The sequence below is a fragment of the Triplophysa rosa genome, linkage group LG24 (genome assembly GCF_024868665.1).
Source record: "Triplophysa rosa linkage group LG24, Trosa_1v2, whole genome shotgun sequence".
Lineage (NCBI taxonomy): Eukaryota > Metazoa > Chordata > Actinopteri > Cypriniformes > Nemacheilidae > Triplophysa > Triplophysa rosa.
The window spans coordinates 14,066,002-14,089,761 of record NC_079913.1 but is presented as its reverse complement, the minus strand read 5'-3'; the positions used below and the strand labels follow the sequence as shown (position 1 = coordinate 14,089,761).

The 23,760-nt window shown below is 37.3% G+C and overlaps 1 protein-coding gene across 1 annotated transcript in view; it reads right to left on the bottom strand.

Annotated features, from left to right (window-relative positions):
* Nucleotides 1–364: 364 nt before the first annotated feature.
* Nucleotides 365–23,760, bottom strand: part of LOC130547499 (copine-8) — a 146,820-nt gene continuing 123,424 nt past the window's right edge. The window contains exons 16-19 of the mRNA XM_057323463.1: nt 16,394–16,496; nt 16,016–16,073; nt 6,219–6,292; nt 365–4,119 (exon numbers count right to left, since the gene is read on the bottom strand). Coding sequence (XP_057179446.1) covers nt 3,931–4,119; nt 6,219–6,292; nt 16,016–16,073; nt 16,394–16,496 — 424 coding nt within the window. The 3' untranslated portion in view covers nt 365–3,930. The remainder of the gene's footprint in view (nt 4,120–6,218; nt 6,293–16,015; nt 16,074–16,393; nt 16,497–23,760) is intronic.

The following is a 23,760-nucleotide window of genomic DNA, read 5'->3' as shown; positions in this document are numbered from 1 at the left end:
ATACATTTGTTTATTTTTAAATAACCAATCTATATTCTCTATTTATGTTCAGCCAACAAAAAGTATTTTGTTCTGTTGTTCATTAGGTAAACTTGATTATGTTGTGACAACATATCATTTTTAAACTGGGTGGATTTCAGCCTCTGTTTGTTGAGTTCATTCAAAAACATGCTTGTGATAGGTTGCCTTATTATTTTAAGTTGATTCAATTATTTTTTTTACAGTGTAGTCCCATCTGCCTACAACACTTTAGCAACCACAGAGCAGCGCTCTGACAACCATCCATAACCCTCCTTAACATTTTCACAAGCAATACAACCATTTTCCTCATGGTATATGCAAAAATCATTAGACAATATCATACCAGACTCTTAAAGGCCATGTGTATATTAAGAATATTTATTCCAAAATTAGTACTTGATACAGAAATAATATTTCATCATATCTATTTACTAGACAATCAGAGCTCCTTCCATGCTTTCTCTGATTAATCACTGATTCCAAAATTACAATAGATTTTTTATATATGAGCAAAGATAATATACACTAAAAAGCAATTACACAACCAACACAAAATATATATCAATTCATATCTGAAGGCATCACACAATTCCAAGAATTCAGTGATATATTAAGGCCATTTTGTACAGTTATTTTCCTGTTATCATTTTTTGTACCCAAATCACTCTTAACAATAACTAAAGAACAAAGTTAATCTCTTGTAAAACTGTACATGCAAACGTAGTGCACATAATATTTAGATATGACGAGCATACAATATAGTATTTGGATATCTTTAGTAAACAAATTTCATGTGAGTCAAATCACAAATGTAAAAACGCTTGCCAAGTTGACACCCATAAACTCATGCACGCGCACACACATACACAGGTGCATGCTCACAGGTGGATGGCAATTACTGTGGCAATGCAGAAAGGAGCAGGGCTGTGGGTGACTTGAATCACAGCAACAGTTGAGAGAAAGCATTCCCAGAGAAGATAGTGGACACCCAGGTCAAGTGCTGCCTTTTCACACGTTTCTTCACTGAACGCACTGCGAAGTTCTTGTTAGACAAGAAAAAAGGGTATGGCCAGAGGCGATTCCTACTCTGCAGTTTATTTTTAGGTCATATCATAATTATTCTTATATATTAGATAAAGTATGAAAGGGACAGTGTACCCATAAATAAAAATTCTCATCATTTATGCAACCTTATGTTGTTCAAAGAAACGTCTTAATAGATTTAAAAGTCAGTGGAGGCCAATGATGTTTAGTTAACGACATTCTTCAAAGTATCTTCTTTTTTGTTCTGCAGAGTAAAGTCAGGTATACAGGTTTGGAATGACATGAGGGTGAGGAAATGATCAAAGAATATTAATTTTGGGGGTATTTGGGTAGATATTAATTATATTAGCAGTTGTCTTTAAACATTAACTACTAGAACCATTTCCTTTATGACATCACAGCAGTAATGGATGTAATGTATTCTGAGGTTTTGTTGTATTTCTTGGCTTGTATTGGTTTACATTGCATTCCTATTGATACAAATATGATATCAACATTTCAAAAGATATGTTAGAAATATGCTAACTCACTGAGCTACTTTAGCTTTTATTTCCATTTTTTAGATTCAGCTATGGTCATTTTCTTGCTACTGTGTGAGTTATAACATTTACGTGCCTAAAACATATTTCTGAAAGTCTGTTATATCCTTTAAATTAAGTCTTGCTCCTTTGTATAAGAGTTGTACAATTACTGAAAAGGTGCTGCATAACAAGAATGACCTGAATACTGAGTGGAAAAATAAAAGTAAATTAATATTTGAAAATGGAAATTAAAGCAAAAATTACTGTAAGGATGCCAAATGAATCATGTATGTAAGGTACATACAAGCAAAAGTAACTTTCTGTAATTCCTTTAATAACCAAACATATTTTGTGCTGTTTTTAAACACCCCTTGCTTAAGTAATTTGCTCATCTCATGCAATACAATTTTATGTGTCCAGACAATGTTATAAGGCCTCTGTATGTGTTGATGTTTCATGAATATCATGAAATGTGTGAAAAAGCAGAACAAATAGGAATGTCAATGCAGAATGGCAGACAAAGGGAATGATCCTCTTCAACGTGAGGCTGTTATCCAAAGCTTTTCACCACTAGTGTTCTGTGGGGAAAAATCATGTTTAGTTGCTACATACTGGAATATTCACATTTGCTGTGTGTGGAAGTTTTAGCACAAAAAATAAATGACATGATAACAAAGACAGATAAGATACAATGTATTACTGTAATAAGACATGAATGAATTGTATTGTTTTGGACCCAAAAATGTTGTCCAACACAAAACCAAAGATCTCAACTCAATGAAGTGAATTATAATGGATCAGTCAACAAGATTTCTCTTATTTACATTAAGACTTTAAAGTGAAAAAATCACAAAAAAACATTTGAAACTAATTTCCATGCTGTTCCAGTTTTTTTGTGGTCATGTAGTAAGGCTGGTTATGTTTAAGACAAAATTCTATATGTTTGGGTGGATACTACAGTATTAACCTTGTATGGCCGAATTTGATTATGATTTTTTTTAAATGCTAATAGAACTGGAACCACACCTTAGGCATAAATACCCCAAAATACTAATGAGATGGGTAAATAGAGAAAAGTTTTGAATACTTTATGCTGATAAATGGATTGATTTTCCTGATAATAGCAGCATATTTGTAAAATAACAGCATCGAAAATATCCTTTAATTTACCTTTTGTCATTAAATTGAATAATTTAGCACTTTAACTCTTGTTTTAATATTTAATGAAAATAAATCTGGTAATATTCACAATGAAATCCTGGAGTAAGATTTCGTAATAGACTTTGTGCTTTTTCATCACTATCTTTGGGCAACTCTACGAGGTTATGATTAAATATGATGAACGAATGTTCATGGTATTGAAAAAACACAACATTAAAATTAAGAGAAAAAGACAAAACATCCAAACAATGTTTTTAGACAGGAAATAATAATGGCATCTGTGTTTCTGACCACTGCGCTCTGATTTGAGAGCTCATATTCAAACATAAAGAAGCACAATGTGTCATATGAGGTTCTCTTTACAGAGTGAGTTGCCCATCTGTCGCACTTCTCCCAGGGCAAAAATAAAAAATTTATCAAAAAGAAAGATATAAGGTAAAAGGAAGAGAAAGTAACTGGTATTGTGAAAAAGACAAAAGGCCAAAATAAAGTGAACGTTCTGAAACATGCATCACATGCCTTTGCACACCATTTCCATGCAAGAAATTTGTTTTTTTTCGCAACGATAACGGCAGCTGTGACCTGACAGCCATGGCAAAGATAACACGCGGCAAGGATTCACCTGGCAAAGTGTTGAAGACACTTATAAAAGTTAGATCCAACAGTAAGAAAATCATTAACATGTAAACATTAAGTGAGAGTTCAGAAAACAAAGAGAGAGCGAGAAGAAGATAAGAAACGACAGAAGAAATTTACTTCAAAAGTTATTTACAACAATTTGCGACTGGCGATTGATTAGTCTTTTCCTGGTCAGAGGAAGCTGCTCGGCTGCTGTAAGACAGGGCGCAACACTATCAGCTCCATTTCTTAGTCGTTCCTTCACTTCATTCACCTGCCTGTTTTTCCTTCATTAAGCTACAGCCAAGAAGATCATTCAAACGTGGCCCTCAAAAACGAGCTAACCAGGCATTGAGAGACAGAGAGAGAAAGAGCAAGATATCCTGATAGAGAACGCCTTTAATGGAAGTAAACTTGTCCTCAGAACCCTGTCTAACCATGATGTCCATCTATAGTCCCCATAGTGCAAAGAGAAAGGAACAGATAGAGCTGAGGGAACCTTCAGATCACTGAGTGATTGAGAAAGAGATACTGAGATGCAGCAAGGCTCGCTCCTGGGCCCCTTTCAGATCTGAGTTTGAAGCGGGTGTCCTGGGGGTGTGTATGGAGGGGGAGCGGGGGACGGCTTGATGCCTCTGGTCCTCATGTAAGACAGGAATTGGTCTGGAATCTCAGCCAAAACGTCTTTGGCTAGGCGGGCCATGCTGAGGATGTGGTTTCCAGTGCGGTCGATATAGTCTCTAAATGGAACAAACTGCAGAATAAAAAAAAAAATATGTTAGATTAGAAAAATGAACATGAAAAAAACAGCAGCTTGACAAAATGGATGTTTTTCCCAGCTTAGTTATATAATAGCTGTATGTGTAATAACATTGCAGAATGTTATTCAACCGCTGTTCTGCTTTGAAATGTTATCTTATTTACAAGACTTGTACATTTACATTTAGTCATTTTTTTGACTGTAGGAAACTAGTACATACTAGTATATATACATTATTTACATCTTTGAAGTTAAACAGGCACATTCTTGTGCAGCATAGATGGTCATGAGTGGAGTGTTTTTGTAGAGCCCATTTTATGCTACTGTTCATAAAACTGTCGGTTTTCATCAGGTGAACATGATCTGAAGCAGGTCTCTCATTCATGTTTCCTTTTTTGTGGAAATTCGTGATGCTAAAAAGAGCAATTAACCAGAAATGAGGGCACAGCCATCAAACACTCAGCATGCCAATCAGCTCAAATGCTTTTGAGACAGAGGACCAAATTATCCTAAGAGATACGGCTTCATTTTAGAGCCCTGCACAACCATTTATGTCATGGCTCTGCTTCATTTAGTCATGTTTTTCTTGGTCCTGTAGCAGAGTCATGGCAAAGCCTTTGGTTATGTGTGGAGAGAAACATATTATTGTCCTTTTGACAATAATATACGTTCTCTCCAATGTCTTGTCATTGGCCCCACTCCTCTCGTTTCCTTGTTATCTTTCCCTGAGTGTTTGATTTCCCACACCTGCCCCGTGTCGTTATCCCTTGTTTGTCTTTCCTTTAAATACCCTCTTGTTTCTTTGTCTTGTGCTCGTGTATTGTGTTTGTTGTGCTCACCGTTTGATGTCTACCCTACGCTCCATGTTCGCTGTGTCCTGGTGTTTTGCTGTGAATCCCCTGTCCTAGTAAGTGTTTAGTTTAGCCATTTGTCAAGTATTGTCTAGTTTAGTATTAGTTTAGCCTAGGTCCTGTTGTTTGTTTGTTTATTATTTGTTACCTTTTCGTTTACCCCCTCGTGGGTGTTTTGGTTCTGTTTTTGTTGGTAATAAAAGTCTTGTTTGTTAACCCCTTCACTGCCTGCCTGCACTTGGGTTCTTCCACTCATCGTCTGACACATTTAGTTAAGTAATCTGAGTTTTAAAAATGTGTTTACTGACAGAAATCCAGATCCGCTGGAATGTGTGTATATGTAGTTAATTGGACAAGCCTTCCCAGCCACCTATGATAGTTGATCATGCACACTGCCTGTTAACATGCTTCCTTACAAGCGTGGGGTTATCTGGGAAAATAATGATCACTGCCTTGCCATGAATTATAAGAAGAAAGGGAGGCAGAGAAATTGTGTACATAGGAGATTTAGGTGAAACTTTTTTAAAGTCTGCTTATTTTATACATTATATTGATATTAATAAAGCCTTAACACTTTACTTATGCATTATACTTTTAAGTAGTTTTAATGTATTAATTATGCCTTGTAATGCACCTTATAATGCATTGTAATGTCTCAAGAATAATTGTAACTACAGTTAATACATTATAACACTTATAAATTCATGGTTACACTTTGCATTTTTAATGTGGTTATAATTCTTTACAACAACATTTAATGCATTAAAATACAGATTATGAACCATTATTATGCATCATACCATTTAATAACCCTTTATAATGCATTATACATAAGGCTTTAAAAGTGTTACCCACAATTTATGTATTTATAATACATCTTATGATTCATGTATGTTCTCATAAGTAATTACAGCTAGTTATAATGCATAATAATATTCAGCTATTAAAAAATATTTTTTACACATCTGTGTATTCATATAGACCATTTTGCAAAAACGGAAAAACAACACTGGTCCAGAAGAACCTCCACTTTAGTCTTAAAGACATCAATTTAACATTTTAATGTTTTGTTGGTTATATTTTGTATGAACGTGTGCAGTGTTAAAAACCAAAACAGGAAGTGCTTTTGGACCAGTGTTGTTATTTATGTCTGTACTGTATACTGACATGTTTTTATTTTGCATCTGTACATTCATATTTGTTTTCTGACAAAGCACACATACTTCAGATGTCTTGTTTTACCTGAACAATGTCTCTTTCAGCATATCTGCCTCTTGACGAAATCCTCACTTCATCTCCATCCAGCTCAATCATGGCTGAGGAGACAAACACAGAAACATGAATGACCACTGACATGGAAACTGTGTATGTGAGTTAGTGTGTTTGCAATAATTCACAATAAGTGAATATGTATTATATGTAGGGCTGTCAACGTTAACGCGTTAACACATGAGATTAATTTTTTTCAGATTAACGCGTTAAACTATTTTTTTTATTTGGTCATCCTTTGTGTAGCGTTACATTATATAATCACGCTCTTATTCGTGTCTTTGCCTTTATATGCCTTTAAACCATTTAAGCGTGATTTAAAACTTAAATTGATTTGACGCGTTCTGTGTAGATAAGACAGCTTCTAGCTGTGGGATGCGGTACAACGCCAGTAACTTTCCGGTGTATAAACGGTCCAGTCTGGTGTATAAACAGTCACGTAAACAGTCAAACATAAACCCCCTCCGCTCTCTTTTGTCCTGGTTTCTTGATATCAACATCAAAAGACCAGAGCCAGACCTGACTCCAAAGGAGGCCTGGATTTAGGTTGGTGCTCTCACTGAAAGTGAGCACTGAAATCTTTTGTTTCTCCATGGGATATTTACCACTCCTAAGCTTCAAAGCAAGCAAAGCAAAGCAAGCAAAGGAGAAGTCTCTCTGTTTTGTCTCACCTGGAACTTAACACCTATGATAAATCCAGAGAAACTTCTCTGACAAAACTACACTAAACTGTCCTTTTCTATAAATATATGTAAATATCTATGTTATATGTTGGCGCTCTTGTATTGAAGTAAAATAGAGACAGATGTGTTTAAAGCAAAAAGACGTGCTGAATAGCACTAACTGAAAAAAAATGCATTGTATTAACAGTGCCACAATTTTAAAGTTAAAGTAACAGTCTTGCATTTTAAGGTTCTGCAATTCAACATGGTTGCATATTTAAGCTGTGATTTTTTTCAAATGTAAAAATTTCACACACAGTTTCACCGTTTAAAAATTCAATAATCAAAATTCACTTTTTAAATTTCGTTAAAAAATTCTACTTGTTTTAAAATACAACCTTTAATATTCGACAGACAAATTTCAGTTCATATTATTTCGGTTTAAAAATTCGCTTCCACAAATTCAGTGGTTCAAATTCGGCTTGAAATTCAAAGTTTCACATCCGGGAATCCCAGGAGAAGCAATAGAGCGCCGATTCCGCCAATGCATGATCTCTACCTGCTGCCTGTCCTCTTCACCAGCAGGTGGTGCAAGTCGGTTCTGACGAAGACCAAAGCAAGAAATGCAGATACTTTTTATGTTATATTTGATCTCATAGATCTCTTCTTATGCATCATCAACATCAGAAACTTTAGGTTTCCTGCTCAGGCTTGAAGGAATGAAGTTATTTTTTTACTTCAGCACATCGTGTTCACATAAATACTATGCATCATCAGCATTTACAGGACATGTATTGTGTTTGAAGCGGTCGGAGATCTCAACTAGGAGCTTATTGACAAATGCTCTGATTTTAACGCGTACTCTCCCATGTGCTTCTGTTTATATGACGTAGCTGCAATCTCAACAAACATTCTTTTTATTTTCCTCGCATTATCTTGTTTTAATTTGAGACTCTCAGAAAATGCTGGATGTTGTGGAATACGCCCTTTTCACATGACGTCACGCATCTTCCGTTCTGCCGCGAAGCAGTGTATCATTACTTCCGCTAGCACTTCAGTTCATTAGGTGGCGGTAATGCACTTATAAACTGATTTGCCAACCGCCAGTAAAACTCAAGAAGAAGAAGTTACTTCCGCTAGCGCCTCAGAGTGGAGTTTACCAAGTGGCTTGCACATCTGCCACAAATACGTCTAGATGATGTACAACGTCTTGCAGACAAATTTTCGTTAATGACAAGATCAAAGCTAGAGAAAGGATACAAATTCTTCGTTGAACAGTACCTGTTTGATTATGAAGGTAAGTGTTTTGTTTTCTTTTTGTGTTAGCGAAGGTGCTCGGATAAGTACTTGAATACGTGTTCTGTCAGTTTTTTTTCTCACTGTGGTTAAATTCCAGCGCGACGGCAAAACGGAAGTTCTTCTTCTTCTTGTTTGTTGCAAGACGGATGTTATGATACACTGCTTTGCAGAAAGGCGGAAGTTAAGCGACGTCATTGTGAAAAGGGCGTATTGTGGAAACGTTCGTTTGTTAATACAAGACAGAAAAACTGATATTTTAGCCAAGCGAACTTCTTGAGCAGGCCAGATAAAATAGACCAGATAAAAATAGACAGCACTTTCTTTAGAACCCGACTAGACCCAAAACGTCTTGTGCAGCCAAGCAAGATACCTCACGGCTGTAGTGTATTTCGGGGAAACTATGAGTTTAACCACAGTAACATACGTATAATTAATTGTGATTAACCATTAACTATTTTATACACTTTACCTGATGCATTAGAATTAATAATAGCGACAGACTAAATGTACTCGTCCAGCGAGCCCTTACAGAAAAGACACACGAAATTCACATGTGCAAAAAACACATGTGATCACATGTGAAATGTGTGTTTTTGGAACATTTTGGTGTGAATTCCATGTGAATTCCCACGTGAAACCCATGGGATAACATTTAAAAACCCATGGGATAACATATGCGACATGTCTCCACATGTGATCACATGTTCTTCACGTCACCACATGTTGCACATGTCATCCCATGGGTTTTTACATGTTATCCCATGGGTTTCACGTGGGAATTCACATGGAATTCACACCAAAATGTTCCAAAAACACACATTTCACATGTGAAAAACATGTGAAATTCATGTGTCTTTTCTGTAAGGGAGTGATCAGCAGGTCGTATATTAACTCTAAGAAATATTACTCCCCTGGCCTGGAAAAACAATATTCTTACTGTAGTACAGTACCACTTCAGAAATCTTAACGAAATCAAGCAGTTTAAGTGACCTTGATATGTGATAAATAAACACAGAAACAATACGAGCATTATTGCGGATACACATGCGGTTTATTTATCTACACTACGGGGGAACTAAAACCAACTACTAACAAAGACCAAACACTAACAAACAAACATACAACGTAAAAGCAGTAAAGAATGAAAGAAATAGACCAAGTAAAGAGTGGCAGTATTAAATCAGCTATTCACATCTGCACGAACCATCAAGGACAATCTCCTTATTTAAAAGGGGCAAAGCTTATACACAACTGGTTAGCAATAGTTCAGATACTTGCATTGGCTTCTTTGTTTCTCGGGACACGTGCTGGCGTGCGTATCAAAGGGTCCTGATGTGTTCAGAGAAGGCCGTGAGTCCGTTGATTTAGCTGAAGCAAAACTGCCGTTAGAAGCTGTCTCTGAGGAGAGGCAGGTCTCGAGAGATTGAAAGAATTCGAGCGAGCGAACGCACACAAGCAAACGAACATACACAAAAGAGCAAGCTTTCCTGCGTGTTCAGATGTTTTAACACAGAGGGCGTCACGCCCCTCCAAGGTGGGCGATCCAATGTGATGAGATAGTTTTGGGCGCGAAAACATGTTTCTTTGTCCGGCACACTAACTCATTTGCATTTATGGTCGCCTGGGAGTTTTGAGCAGGAATAGACTTAGATAGAATAAAATGAGTATGGTATAAAATACATTACTGTGCTATACACCATATTCTAAGACATGAAAAGGGAAACACGTAGATATGAAACATGAAGGGCTTACAATTACATTGACCTGCAGTTTGGACAAGAATGTAAATATACACAGAATACCACTAAGCACATATGCCTTTGAGGTTATAGGTGAAGGAGAATAACATAGAGACAAGCATACAATGTGGAGATTCATGTGTATACACTTTAAACCAGTCTTTTGTGGCTAAGGAAAGAGAAAGAGACATTCTTTGGAAGAATTTGAGGCTCTCAGTCCCTGGGGGCCACATGGCTTTTCTCACTTTGATGAACAGTCCTGTCCTCCCCCAAGAACCTCCTTTGAAGTCTAGGGGAGAGTATCCGAATCTGTCCTGGTCAGGGATGAAGGTGTTGAGAATAGGACATTTGGCCAGACTTGTTGGTGCCTGGTCGTAGTCCTGCTGAGAGGTTACTGTGTTTTACGATCACAGATGGTAAACTTTGATCCGACCATACCCTACGCGGCGTTATGGATCTATACAGCTGTAAGATGGTTTTTAAGCGCAAAGATAAAAACTTGTGTTGCATGCTGTGTGCGTTTCCCAATAATGTGCCACACACGAACATGCGAGTATGACTACACGCCAATTGCTTGAGTCTGTTCATTAAATGCTAAAATGTCAATCACTCACGGTATATTAACCTAATTATGTCTTGTAAAGTTTGGCATAACAAATATTTGTTGTTTACCTAACCATAAAATGTATTTAATTTGTGTCTTTCGGGGTGATTGGTAAAAGCACATTCATTATAAATTACCAGAGACCCGATGCCATATCGGACACGACCTGTGCCCAAGGCATATTTTGTCAACGTTTTAGACCCGAAGCCGCTGGGACACAGGAGGACCTCTCTAACATACACCTCAATGCAAGTCAGTTTGCATGGACGAGCAGTGAAAAAATATATGTAATTACTGGTCAGAAAACAATATGAGTGCTCCATGGCAATATACACAACTATCTGTAGATGTTGCTGTTTGGCGCATTGTATTTCGTATACTTTTATATTAGGCTATATCGTTTCTTTTTAATTAGCTTACCCAATACTAATATAACATATCAAAACGAAATTACGATTTAGTATAATAATTTTTAATCTATATGCTCACATAATAAGTCAACATATTGTTAAATTTATGCATTTTAAATGACAGAAATACACTGAAACCACGTTGGCGAAAGCACGTAATGTACGTGTCTAAAATGTATGTGTACAGTTCAGTTAAATGATCAAATTTACCCTCTTTAAACTTATGCTAAAAATTTAGCTGAATATCCACAACATGTATGGTGGCATGGTGGAACAAAAACGTTATAAGCTTGCAAGATTTGCTAAGTGCCTTTAGCCTACTCTGTCCCTTTAGCTTTCACGGACCACGCCATCATGGCCGGTTTACCTTTCTAAAATGCTTAATGTTGCTTAATCTTCAGACCAGATGACTAAAATTAGTATAGCCTACACCTTTTTAATAACCGTAGGCTATACAGAAATGCGGAAGAGCCCTAAATATAAATGCAAAAAGCACAAAATGACACAATAAGAATTTTAGCATGTCCCGCCGTATTTCTCACATAATACCAGAACTAATAGGTATAGGTGGCTTTATTGTTACAGTATTTCAGTTTGTTTTTTTATTCATTCGTTCATACAATAGGCTATAATTGGCTTTATTTTGTTTGCGTTCTGAGATTTCAGATGAAAAGTATAGGCATAATTATTTCCATTGATATTTCTCTTTTCAGTGGTGTAGTTATTCATTTGTTTAAGTTACATTTATATCCTACATTTACTAAATATTTTACAATTACGTTTTTAAGAAAAGACTGTTATTTATATTATAGATTATTTTACGTTCCGATGAAAAATTGTTCATGGCTTGTTCTTACATCTGTTTGCACTACTATTTCAGTTAGCCTACTACTATTGTCTGTTTAAAATGTATAATTATTGCTATTTTTCCTATTTAGTTTTAAACCGAAATAAAATGTTTTATTTGAATTTAAATGTTAAGTTTATTGTAATGGTGTTATGTAACTAATGTAATGCTTTAAAATCTTGTTGTCTTGTTTTCTGGCATATTTAATCAGATACCATTGCATGTGTCATTCAAATAGCTTCATGCAATTAGCTTATTTTATTTAAAAAAACTCAGTCAAACTCAATCAAACACAGTATGATTCAGTAATTCACTGTAACATATACAATTTTCCTCATCCCCGAAACACAAACCATTATTTGATGACTTACGATCGTGCTTATCAAAAGCATGATTTTATGTTTGTATTTGGCGAGCTACAGAAATTACCTTTTGCGTGCATATGATACGCATGTGTTTTGCGTGCACTTTTTATGTACATACCAACTTAACCCACACCATCTTAACCAAGGGGGCAATCATATGCACGTAAAAAGTAATGAATGCGTATAAATAGCAAGCCAAATACAACATAAACGCTTACTATAGATAGTCAGTACTAGTAGATTGGGTAGGATATTTAAATAATTAAATTAATATTATAAATGTATGACTAGTCCACTGATTCCAGGCCACCTGGAATTGTCCCCGTGCTCCATGTCCGTTCCAGGGCTGATAGTGGTGAGCTAAGCTGCCAGTACTAGAAACAATACATTTTTTCTTGATGATGCATAAGAGGATATCTATGAGAACAAATAAATTCACTTAATCGAGCAGATGAGTGGACTGTGCTGCAAACATATAAAAAGTATCTGCATTTCTTGCTTTGGTCTTCGTCAGAACCGACTTGTACCACCTGCTGGTGAAGTGGACAGGCAGCAGGTAGAGATCATGCATCGGCGGAATAGGCGCTCTATTGCTTCTCCTGAGATTCCCGGATGTGAAACTTTGAACCACTGAATTTGTGGAAGCAAATTTTTAAACCTAAATAATATGAACTGAAATTTGTCTGTCGAATATTAAAGGTTGTATTTTAAAACAAGTTTAATTTTTTTTTAACGAAATTTAAAAGGTGAATTTTGATTATTGAATTTTTAAACGGTGAAACTGTGTGTGAAATTTTTACATTTGAAAAAATCACAGCTTAAATATGCAACCATGTTGAATTGCCAAACCTTAAAATGCAAGCACTGTTAATACAATTCATTTTTTTCAGTTAGTGCTATTCAGCACGTCTTTTTGCTTCAAACACATTTGTCTCTATTTTACTTCCATACTCCTGCCATTTTAAATAATCTCTAACTGTTAAATAAACAAGTTTAATTCAGGCTTTGTTTGTATTCGTATGTCCGAATGCTGACAATTCAATTCCGGCATATTTGATACCTAAATATTTGTCTCTACAATTCCTCTTTGTTTATATATATTGTGTGACCATAGAACACTTTATATTCATCGTTATAATTTGGACTGGTATTTTGTAGTTGTTGTAAGTTGCTAGGAGGTCACAAAGATGCAAATGAGCTGTTGAGTGGACAAAGAACCTCTTCCCTGCTCAACTCTGATTGGTCGATTCAAACTCAGGTGGGCATGCCCTCTCATGAAGTTAAATATCGAGCTTGCTCTGAAAACGCAGCTTGGCCTTTTCTCTATACCTGCCCTCATCAGAAACTGGTTCGTGGCGTCTCTTCGGAGACTGCCTTTTCCCCCACTGGGGGAAGACGGAACAATGGACTTCTGCTGACACCTGGCTGAGCCATGCGGCTGATCACGAGGCCTGGAACTTTTCAGCAGGACTGCATTCTGAAACCGTTTGAACATTTCTATCTCTCCACGCGCATACGGATATTGGTCCAGCACAGAGCTCGCAAGTATCCGATTCTATATATAGAATAGCTCCTCTAAGTTCGTGCATCTTTGTTTAAGATGATTGTTATTAATGTTCAGAAATGTTTTACCTGCCTCGCGGCCATGCTTTCTCTCTCTCTCTCGCTCTCTTTCTCTCTCCGCGCTACCTAGTGCGTTTGTCTTTCATGTATTGTTTGTGTTTATGCAATCGTCATTATGTTTACAATGTAGAGTAGAGTTTAATAAACAACCATATATTCACTTGTGATAGGTTTTCTGTGCTCAGCTCATATTTTTTATTTATCCTTTATTTTACCAGGATAGTCCCATTGAGATACAAAATCTCTTCTTCCAGGGAGTCCTGGCCAAAATATACTTGGTCTGTCATGGCTCTGCCTCTATTAGTCATGTTTTTCTTGGTCATGTGGCAGAGCCATGACAAAGCCTTTGGTTATGTGTGGAGAGAAACGTATGATTGTCCTTTTGACAATAATATGCGTTCTCTCCAGTGTCTCTTCATTGGCCCCGCCCCTCTCGTTTCCTGTATTATTTCCCGGCCGTGTCTGATTACCCTCACCTGCCCTGTGTCGTTATCCTTTGTTTGTCTTCCCTTTAAATAGCCCTCATGTTTCATTGTCTTCTGTTCGTGGATTGCGTTTTGTACCGTGAATTGTGTTCCTGTCTAAATCTCTGATCAAAGTCAATGTCAAGTCAAGTCAAGTCTGTGTAAGTCTGTGAGTTAGTGTTTCTAAAGTGTTGTTCTTTTACCCTGTCTCAGTTATATTTGTCCTGTCAGTTTTTGTATCTAGTTTTGTTGGTTTGCCCCATCGTGGGTTTTTTGTTTTGTCTTTTGGTATTTATAAATAAATATATTTTGTTAACCCCTCCATCGCTGTCCTGCATTTGGGTTCTTCCCTTACCTGTTGTGACATGGTCCCTTAAACTGTGTTTGATTTACGCTATTTGCTCTAAATCCTGTTTGGTAAAGTCACGTACTTATGGCCATGAGATAACGTAAAGTGTATAATATCATTGATACATTCGCTGGACGAATACATACAAATATTGCTATAGTTTATATTACTAATCCGAGTCTGTAAAATATGTATATTTTAATAACGATTATTATACGTATTTTCCTTTGAGCTAAACTAATTCCTTGACTGAAATTGATGTTTTAAATAACTAATTTCATGAATGTGATCTTGATAGATCTGGTGGAGAATCATATTTGGTGAGCTAAGCTCATCATTATTTTAACATGCAGCTAAAACCGCTACACCGTTTTGTCTAGCATTTTCGTAAACACAGATTTCAACGTGTTAAATAAAATCCGAAATGGATGCAAAGAGTTGTGAAAATGGGAAAAAGGCATGGGCGTCAGATCTGCGTAGAGCAGCAGCTCTTAAAGGGGCCGCATTCTTAAACCTGCTGCTGTGACTCCTTTCATTAATGTTAATCAAAGAACAAAAGAAAAGAGGAATTCAATGTGTTTTGTAGCGTTAATGAGAATTCTTCTGTATTTAATTTAGAATTTAGCATTAAAGACTAAAATGTTTGAGAACTTAATTCCATTTCTGTATATTACCTGTTAGACATGAGAGCTCTCAATTATACTGTACTTCAATGTTGAAAGGCTATAATAAATATTATAATAAAGAAAAAAAAAAATTAATGGAGACATCAGTTGCAGTACTAATATCAGAATGTTGGCTTTCATTCATAAAATGACGTTGTTAAAGAAATCTGTTGTTTCTACATTAATTTGGAGATTACATGTGAAAATATTAGAATGTAAAAGTATATTTTAAAACATTTAATCACAGAAAAAAATGTGTGATTAATCAGATTTATTTTTTTAATCGATTGTATAATCGATTTGTATATTTTTAGAATGCACAGCATGTTGCTTGCTTTGCTCAAAAGCATGATACATGTAAGTCAACATGTCATAATATCAAGGAACTATGCTTCTAACCACAGCGCTACACCTGTAGTTCCAACCACGCAACTTTGATATGCTGCATGCGATTGATCGCTGGAACGGTGGTTTCGGGAAACGCTTAAATCGTTGCACTATGCTGGAACGTCGGAACTTGCAACCATAGTTGGCTAACGATGCTTTTGGGAAACGCACCCCAGATCTGCATTACTGTCAGAGAAAACATATTTACTCTTCAGTACACAATCTACTCCAAGTTCAGATCCACACTAGCATCACAACCAAACAAAAATATCACATCTAGATACAACATGCAAATTCTAAAACGAAATTGAAGCCATTGCAGTTTAAAATGCCTGAAAGCCTGCTCTTTTACTCACCATCAAACTCAGCTGGTCCGACTCCAACAATAATAATTGACATAGGAAGACATGCAGCCTTGAGGAAAACAAATAAAAAATCATATTTACATAAACAGCCAGTAAAAATGAACAGGTGATGACTTCACCTGCTGTTATATCAACATACAGGCGATTTTATATACTGTATTGTAGCCTACTGTACATACATATATAGTGTCATTTGATTCACTTTCTTACAAAAGCATTTAAGGTTTAAACTTAAGCTGGAAAGGAGGTGCTTAATGAATGAGAGGTTTTTGCACTAAAATAACATGCGCTGAAACAGTTTAGCCCCTCAGTGAGCATCCCAATATAATTTCTATATTATATCAAGAATGCAGCGTATTAGACACCTACATTAACAATGGACTCCTTTGTCTGGGCCATATCTGATATTACTCCATCTGTGATGATGAGCAGGACAAAGTACTGCGATCCGTCCTTTACTGATGCAGCGTATCTGCAGAACAGAAAACATCAGTGTATTTATTAAACCTTTCATTACTGCACAATATACAGTACACCAAAAGCCTGTGCATTGCTTAACTTCAGTTCTTATTTTACTATTATTTCCATCTGATTACGAGGTAATAAACTGGACAATAACCAGATATAAAAGCAAATATGGTCAGCAAATTTGGCCAGCACAGTCTGCCTGTGGATTAAATAAACTTTTCGGTCACACTTTATTTTAAGGTCCAGTTCTCGGTTTTAGTAAACTATTAACTATGACTTTTGCTTAGTTAACTCTTAATTTGTTGCTTATTAATAGTTAGTAAGGTAGTTGTTAGGTTTAGGTATTCAGTAGGATTAGGGATGTAGAATATGGTCATGCAGAATATGTGCTTTATAAGTGCTTATAAACAGCCAATATGCTAATAATAGGCATGCTAATAAGCAACTAGTTAATAGTGAGAATTGGTCCTTATACTAAAGTGTTACCAACTTTTCTATTGTCTGTACCTTTACAGAGATATCAAACATAGTACAATGTTGTACGTATTGTGTACCTTTAAAGGTACAGTTAAATGCTTTGTACCCCTAATATTTAACTGATACACAACAGGTTCTTAGGGTACAATAAGCCAATATGCTAATAATAGGCATGCTAATAAGCAACTAGTTAATAGCGAGAATTGGTCCTTATACTAAAGTGTTACCAAGGAACCTTTAAGAGGACCAAACCTGCGACAGAAAAGGTCCAGTTTTAAACCTTTTTTGACTGTACTGTATCTGTCACGGTCCCACCGTCTTGTTTATGAAATTCTAGTCGTGTGGTGGGATCGGGGCAGAGTCCTTAGGTTATGTGTGGAGAGAAACATATTGTTGTCCGTTTGACAATAATATACGTTCTCTCCAGTGTCTTGTCATTGGCCCCATTCCTCTCGTTTCCTTGTCATCTTCCCCTGAGTGTTTAATTACCCACACCTGCCCCGTGTCATTATCCCTTGTTTGTCTTACCTATATATACCCTCTTGTTTCTTTGTCCTGTGTTCGGTCATTGTATGTATATGGTTCTTGTCTGTGTACTACCCCCGTGCCTAGTGCTGTATGTTCCTGTTCCTGGTTGTTGTGTGAGTTTAGTTATTGTCAGTTCTTTGTAGTTTTGTTCAGTGTGGTGTTTAGTCCTTGTATTTTAGTTTAGTCAGTTTATGTGCCTGTTCTGTTCTTCCATTCATTATCGTGTTTTGTTCCCCACTGTGGGTTTTTGTTTTGCGTGTTTTTTGTAATATTAAAGTCTTGTTAACCCCTTCACTGCCTGCCTGCAATTGGGTTCTTCTGCCATCCGTGACAGTATCAAAAAATATCCAATGATATTTCTGTGTTTCTGTGTATATTTTAGCATTTGGATAGACACTGTAACAAAAAATATAAATGGATCGTTTTTGATTGAAACTTTTTAACTTATGTCAACTGTAACATAAAGAGAGAGAACAAAACTTTACAGATTCTTGTTTTCGAGACACAGTCACATGTGAACGAGTTCAACATTTTATATAATGGTGCACACTGATAAAAAATAGTCAGAGAAAGACAAATTTAATGGCAAATTTATACAGAACTGAAATCAAGATGTGAACTTCAATAAAACCAAATGAATTTATCTCCTATTTGTCGTAAATAGTATGGCATACACACTAACATACAGTAAATTCTATTGAAGTTTGCTTATTTAAAGTTTGTGGACAAAATTGTACATCGTTTAAAACAGCTACATCACTTTAAAGTTTTCAGCAGTTGAATTTTCAAGCAATTATTTTTCACTTTCTCCAGGTCCCCAGAAAGACAGAAACAATTTTCAAAGCTGAGAAACCAGGAAAACTGCTCGTTCATAAACGTTAGCTTTGAAAGAGCAATATAAAAGCAGTTTATTATTAAACAGCGTGGGTGCGACCGACCACAAATACACACCGAGATTAGAGCAGTGCAATGTGACAGCTCTGACTTCTGCGCTGATGAGTGGACACCACAGTGACTGTGTGTGCGTGTGTGTGTGGAACAGTGGGGTGATAATGATTTGATGGAATGTCCTTTACTTCACATCCCAGAAAATCCATGAAATGGATGCATAATTAGATACACTGTGAGGAAGTGTCAGTCCATGCCTGTGGTTCACTTTAAACCACATTAATTAGTGTGGGTTTAACATGGGATTTGTGAATATAGAGAGGTCTGAAGAGCATTATTTGTTGTAAAAAAAGGCCAATTTATTAATATCATAACACCTGCAAAAAAAAAGCCAACAAAGCACAGAAATATGCTAGGGATGCACCGAAACGAAAATTCTTGGCCGAAGCCGAACATGATGTGAAACACTTGGCCGAATTATACCGAACACGGTTTTTTGCATTTCTTCTATTTATTAAGCTATTTTTTTCACTATTGCACAAACTGAATAGTCAAAATGTGCTTTTTATAATTTGTCTTGCTTTTCAATAAAATACAATACAACTTAATATAAAATAGAGCAAAACAAAGTAAATTCAAACAAAAAATTGAGCCCTCTCCCTTCATGAATAGCCTATATTAATTAGGCCTATAACTGACTGCTAAAAGAATGTAATGTAAGTTACTCTGTACCCCTACAACAAAACAGTTCATTAAAAACTGTCATTCCACATTAGGCCTATAAGCTAAAAATACGAATAAACTAAAACTGTTGGATTATTATAGGCTACATAGCAAAATGATTTGAGAAAAAAAACCATCCAATGCAAGCAATTCTGACTGATGTTGACTGACAACCATTTCAGTTCACGTCTCTCCTCCAAACTCCGCCCACAAAAGCTGACTGTTCTCTCAGAAGGTGCACAAGTTGTTTAGTACAGGGGACTGAGTGCACGCGACGACTGTATGATGTCAAAGGATGTCGCGAGCGGCGGGGCTACTGTCAGACAGCCCGCTTCCGTCTGAAGTAAAGTTACTGACCGGTAAAGACGCTTTCATTCGGAAATTTACTTCCGTGCGGCAAGTCCCGTGCTGTGTCTTTCTCTGACACTTTAAAATGCTCCGCGCACACACACGCACTGCCAAAATGTTTGCGGCAGTAATAAAGCACATGCGTGTCTCTGTCTCTCTCTCTCTATCTATCTGCGCTGGTTGCTGCTTGATCGTATCACGAGTCATGTTCGGTAAAATTTCACATATTCGGCCGAAAATAGCAAAAAACGCAAGTTCGGTGTTCGGCCGAATATGTGAAATTTTACCGAACATGACTCGTGATACGATCAAGCAGCAACATTCGGTGCATCCCTAAAATATGCCATGCGAAATATAAACGGCAGCATATAAATTAGCCTCAATACTTTAAAAGATTGATCATGCATCTTTAAACAAAATCAATCCCTCTGGTAAATTTCCAAGCCAGGATGATAAGTTCAGTACTGTATTTTTTCTATTTTTAGTTTAATTACAGTTAAACTAATGCATTGTGTATGCTCAGAGGCGGATTAACCATATGGGCAATTGGGCGAGTGCCCAGGGGCACCAAAACTTTAGGGGCACCAAATAAACCCGCAATACAAAATATTTTTTTAATAAATGTACATAAGCACTTGTTTTTTAAGACTAAAGTCATGCATCTGCGCTAAATAGGCGTGGCACCATGTGCGGGAATACCCCCACTTCAGATAAAAATGGTTCTGTCCTCCGCACTTTTTCGACACACCTCCGCCAACATTCCCGCCTATGTTATCTGGTTAGTTATATAGATTTGAGTGAATTAACATTCAGCCAATCACAAGTGAGTGTTATGAGGCGAGTTGTCTTTCGTATACTGTACACTTTAATCTTCAAACAGATGGAAGCGGGAACGATGCAGAGCGCGTTGTTGTAGCGGAGACTAAAAATGCGGGGATTAGCACTGATTAATAAATGTATACATGGCATGCGTCAGAAATAAGATGTTATAGTGCCGATAATGTATGCTAATAGTATGTGGAGGTAAGACCACTATTTAAGGTCCAAACCTGGACCTGGTTTTAAAGTGAAAGTGAAAAACGTCATCACTATAGCAATCAATTCATATGTGTCCTTTTTAGTGGAGTACACTTTTATCTTAGTACTTATGTGATCGTTTAGTAAGAAGAATATACACATACTGTGCTTAAATAGAGTTTTTGAATAGCTGTATAGCAGTTAGAATAGTAACAATAACGTTTCATGTTATTTGAATAACCTTGCTATACATATGTGGTGAATGCCACTTTGGTGAATTAAAGTCCCAACGCCCTGAAAATCTGTACATTGTTCCATTGTCCCCCTAATGTGAATACATACATGCCAACTATATGTGTGTGTGTGTGTGTGCGTGTGTGTGTGTCCCTATACCCCCACTTTGTGGCACGCACAACATTTACACCTGTTAAAAAATGTTAGTGATTTTTTTTCACTACATCAAAACCCGAAATGTAAGGTTACAACAGAAAGCAGGTGCCCCTTAACTACAGTAGGCCTAATTGTTAAAAATACTTAATGGAAAAGAGTTGTTTTTTGTGTTCTATTCTACAAAAGTGTCATGTTAATGTGTAATTCTTGTAAAATAGTATATTGTAAATTGCGTTTCATTCTTATAAAATCTTTTAATATATAAATCTTTTAATGAGTGGATTCATGTGTGTGGGTAGGTGGGTTGATGGGGGGCACCTCTGGGGCTGTTGCCCAGGGGCACCATGAGGTCTTAATACGCCTCTGTGTATGCTTGGCAAGTAGAGCATAGATTTAGGTGAATTCACGCCATGTCAGTATTATCGTATGTGATTCTGACTTGTAAAAAGCTTTCATGTCCTCTGAGATCTCGTAATCTCAATTTGAAAATTCAGAACGTTCTAGTGTTGGCGACTTCATGACTAAAATGTAAATATGCATTCCAGAATATTTTGGTTTAATAATTCTTATTATTCACTATTGTCATTTAGACAGATGTCTAAATGCAAATTTAACACTAATATAAATGAAAAACATTCAATAGTTGAATAGCTTATAACTTAGGAAAGTACATAGATGTAAATTTATTCTCCAGGAACCTGGCTGATAAAAGGCTATATCAGCTGAATTATTCTAATGGCTTCTACAGATATACTGTACTGTAGTATCACATAAGTTATATACAGTAAACTCTGGTATTATGATGTAACACTGGGCATGTGTTAGAACTACATGCACTTTATGTATGAATCCATGCAAATGAGATCATATTTTGCGAGCCCTGTATGTCTTGATAATCAAGATCATTGGAATTAACAGCTATTTCCTTCTTCTAAATCATCTAAAGGCTTTCATGCACCCAACATGGAATAACCATAATACCTTGAGGAAACCACACAATGTAAAAAAAATCCCGTTAAAACCCCCCCGGATAAAGTACTGGCAGAAAATTACCAGTACATTTTCCCTTTATTTTACGGAGATTTCCTTCAATGCTAAAATGTAATTTAATGCTGTGCAAAATGTAAAATACAGGTACAACAAATGTAACAATTTTAGAGTATAGCTCTATACTGGGGAAAACCATACTTTCCTTTTCCAACTGCATTTTGACAACAAATGTAATACACAAGCTAGATATTGTTACTTAATGCTTTTTACACTGTAACAGGCACCATATTACTTAGATGCTGAAATGAGCCTATAGGCACTTTGTGCTGCAATTGAAACATAATGAATCAAATCTTGTATTGGAGCTGAAAGAGTCATTTGTGCTCAGGTGCTTATCAAACCAGGTGCTTGTCCTTCTGCAATTTTAGTCTGACTTATGCTATTGTGAAACACTCTATTTGCTCAAGAGATGGCCTCTAGACCACAATATAGTGTTTTTCTAAGCTTTTCTGGGTACGTGGCTGTCAAATGGGATCGAATTCCATCTGCTGTATGCTGCCACTTCAGTAATGTGCATTCTGACCATCTTCTGTGCTCAATGCAAGGCAAGATTTTCAGTGAATACATTTGGATTGCACCTTATACAAAGTTTTTTATGGCTTCAGATGACTCTTAGAAAATATTTTAGTATAGTTTTTAGTATAGTTTGGCATTTATAATTTTATGAAATTATGGCATCGATGTTTTCAATTTGGCCATTCTGCCATCACACGTTACACGGGTTTAGAATTACATGATGATGCATAAATGAAGTTTTATTTTTGGGTATTATTGTCATGGTTCTGCCTCTTCCTGTCATGTCTTTCTTGGTCTTGTGGCAGAACCGTGGCAGAGCCTCTTGTTCTGTGTGGAGAGAAGCATATTATTGTCTGTCACGACATAATATGCGTTCTCTCTGGTGTCCCGCCCTCTCGTTCCTTCGTTAGCTTCCCCTTAGTGTTTGATCCCTGTCACCTGCCCGTCACCCTCCCTGTGTAATCATCCCTCGTTAGTGTTCCCCTATTTAGAGCCTCTGTTCTTTCTGACCCGTATCGGTTCATTGTTGTCATTGAGGTTCATTGAGTCCCCGTCTAGTATATCTTGCCTCGCCTCACCTCTTAAGTGTGAGTTTTGTTTGTTGATTACTTTAGCTCTTGTTTTGCCCCCTGGAGGGAAGTTTTTGTTTACGTTTTTGAAAGAAGTCTTTTGTTATAGTGGTTGTTCCCCCATCGTGGGTTTTTGTTTTACCCTTTTTAATAAATATCTTTGTTAACCCCTTACCTGCTGCCTGCATCTGGGTTCTTGCCCCCCAAACCTTGACAGAATGAACCGACCTATAATGAGGGTCCCCGAGGGTCGCATCCTGCAGGTCGGCATCATGAGCATCGCCACACCGTCCGCCTCACCACCGCCAGCGAGCCTCTGTGGCAGGCAGGGACGCAGGGAGTCATGGGACTCCCCGTCCGACTACTCCAGCATGGAGCTAGCCATACCCCCCGTCGCCTCCCTTCAGCCGGCCACGTGTCCAGTGGGCCGGTCCAGGCGGAAGAAGCCGAGGAGGGGGTTGCGGCTCCCAACCCAGCCAGCCTCCAGACCTGCCCAGGCCCCGATGCCCGTTCCAGTTCTCCAGCCGGCATCCAGTCCGGTGATCCAGCCAGCAGCCCAGCCAGCATCCAGTCCAGTAATCCAGCCGGCATTCAGTCCGGTGATCCAGCCGGCAGCCCAGCCGGCGTCCCGTCCGGTGATCCAGCCGGCGTTCCGGCCGGTGATTCAGCCGGCGTCCCTGCCGGTGATTCAGCCGGCGTCCCGGCCGGTGATTCAGCCGGCGTCCCTGCCGGTGATTCAGCCGGCGTCCCTGCCGGTGATTC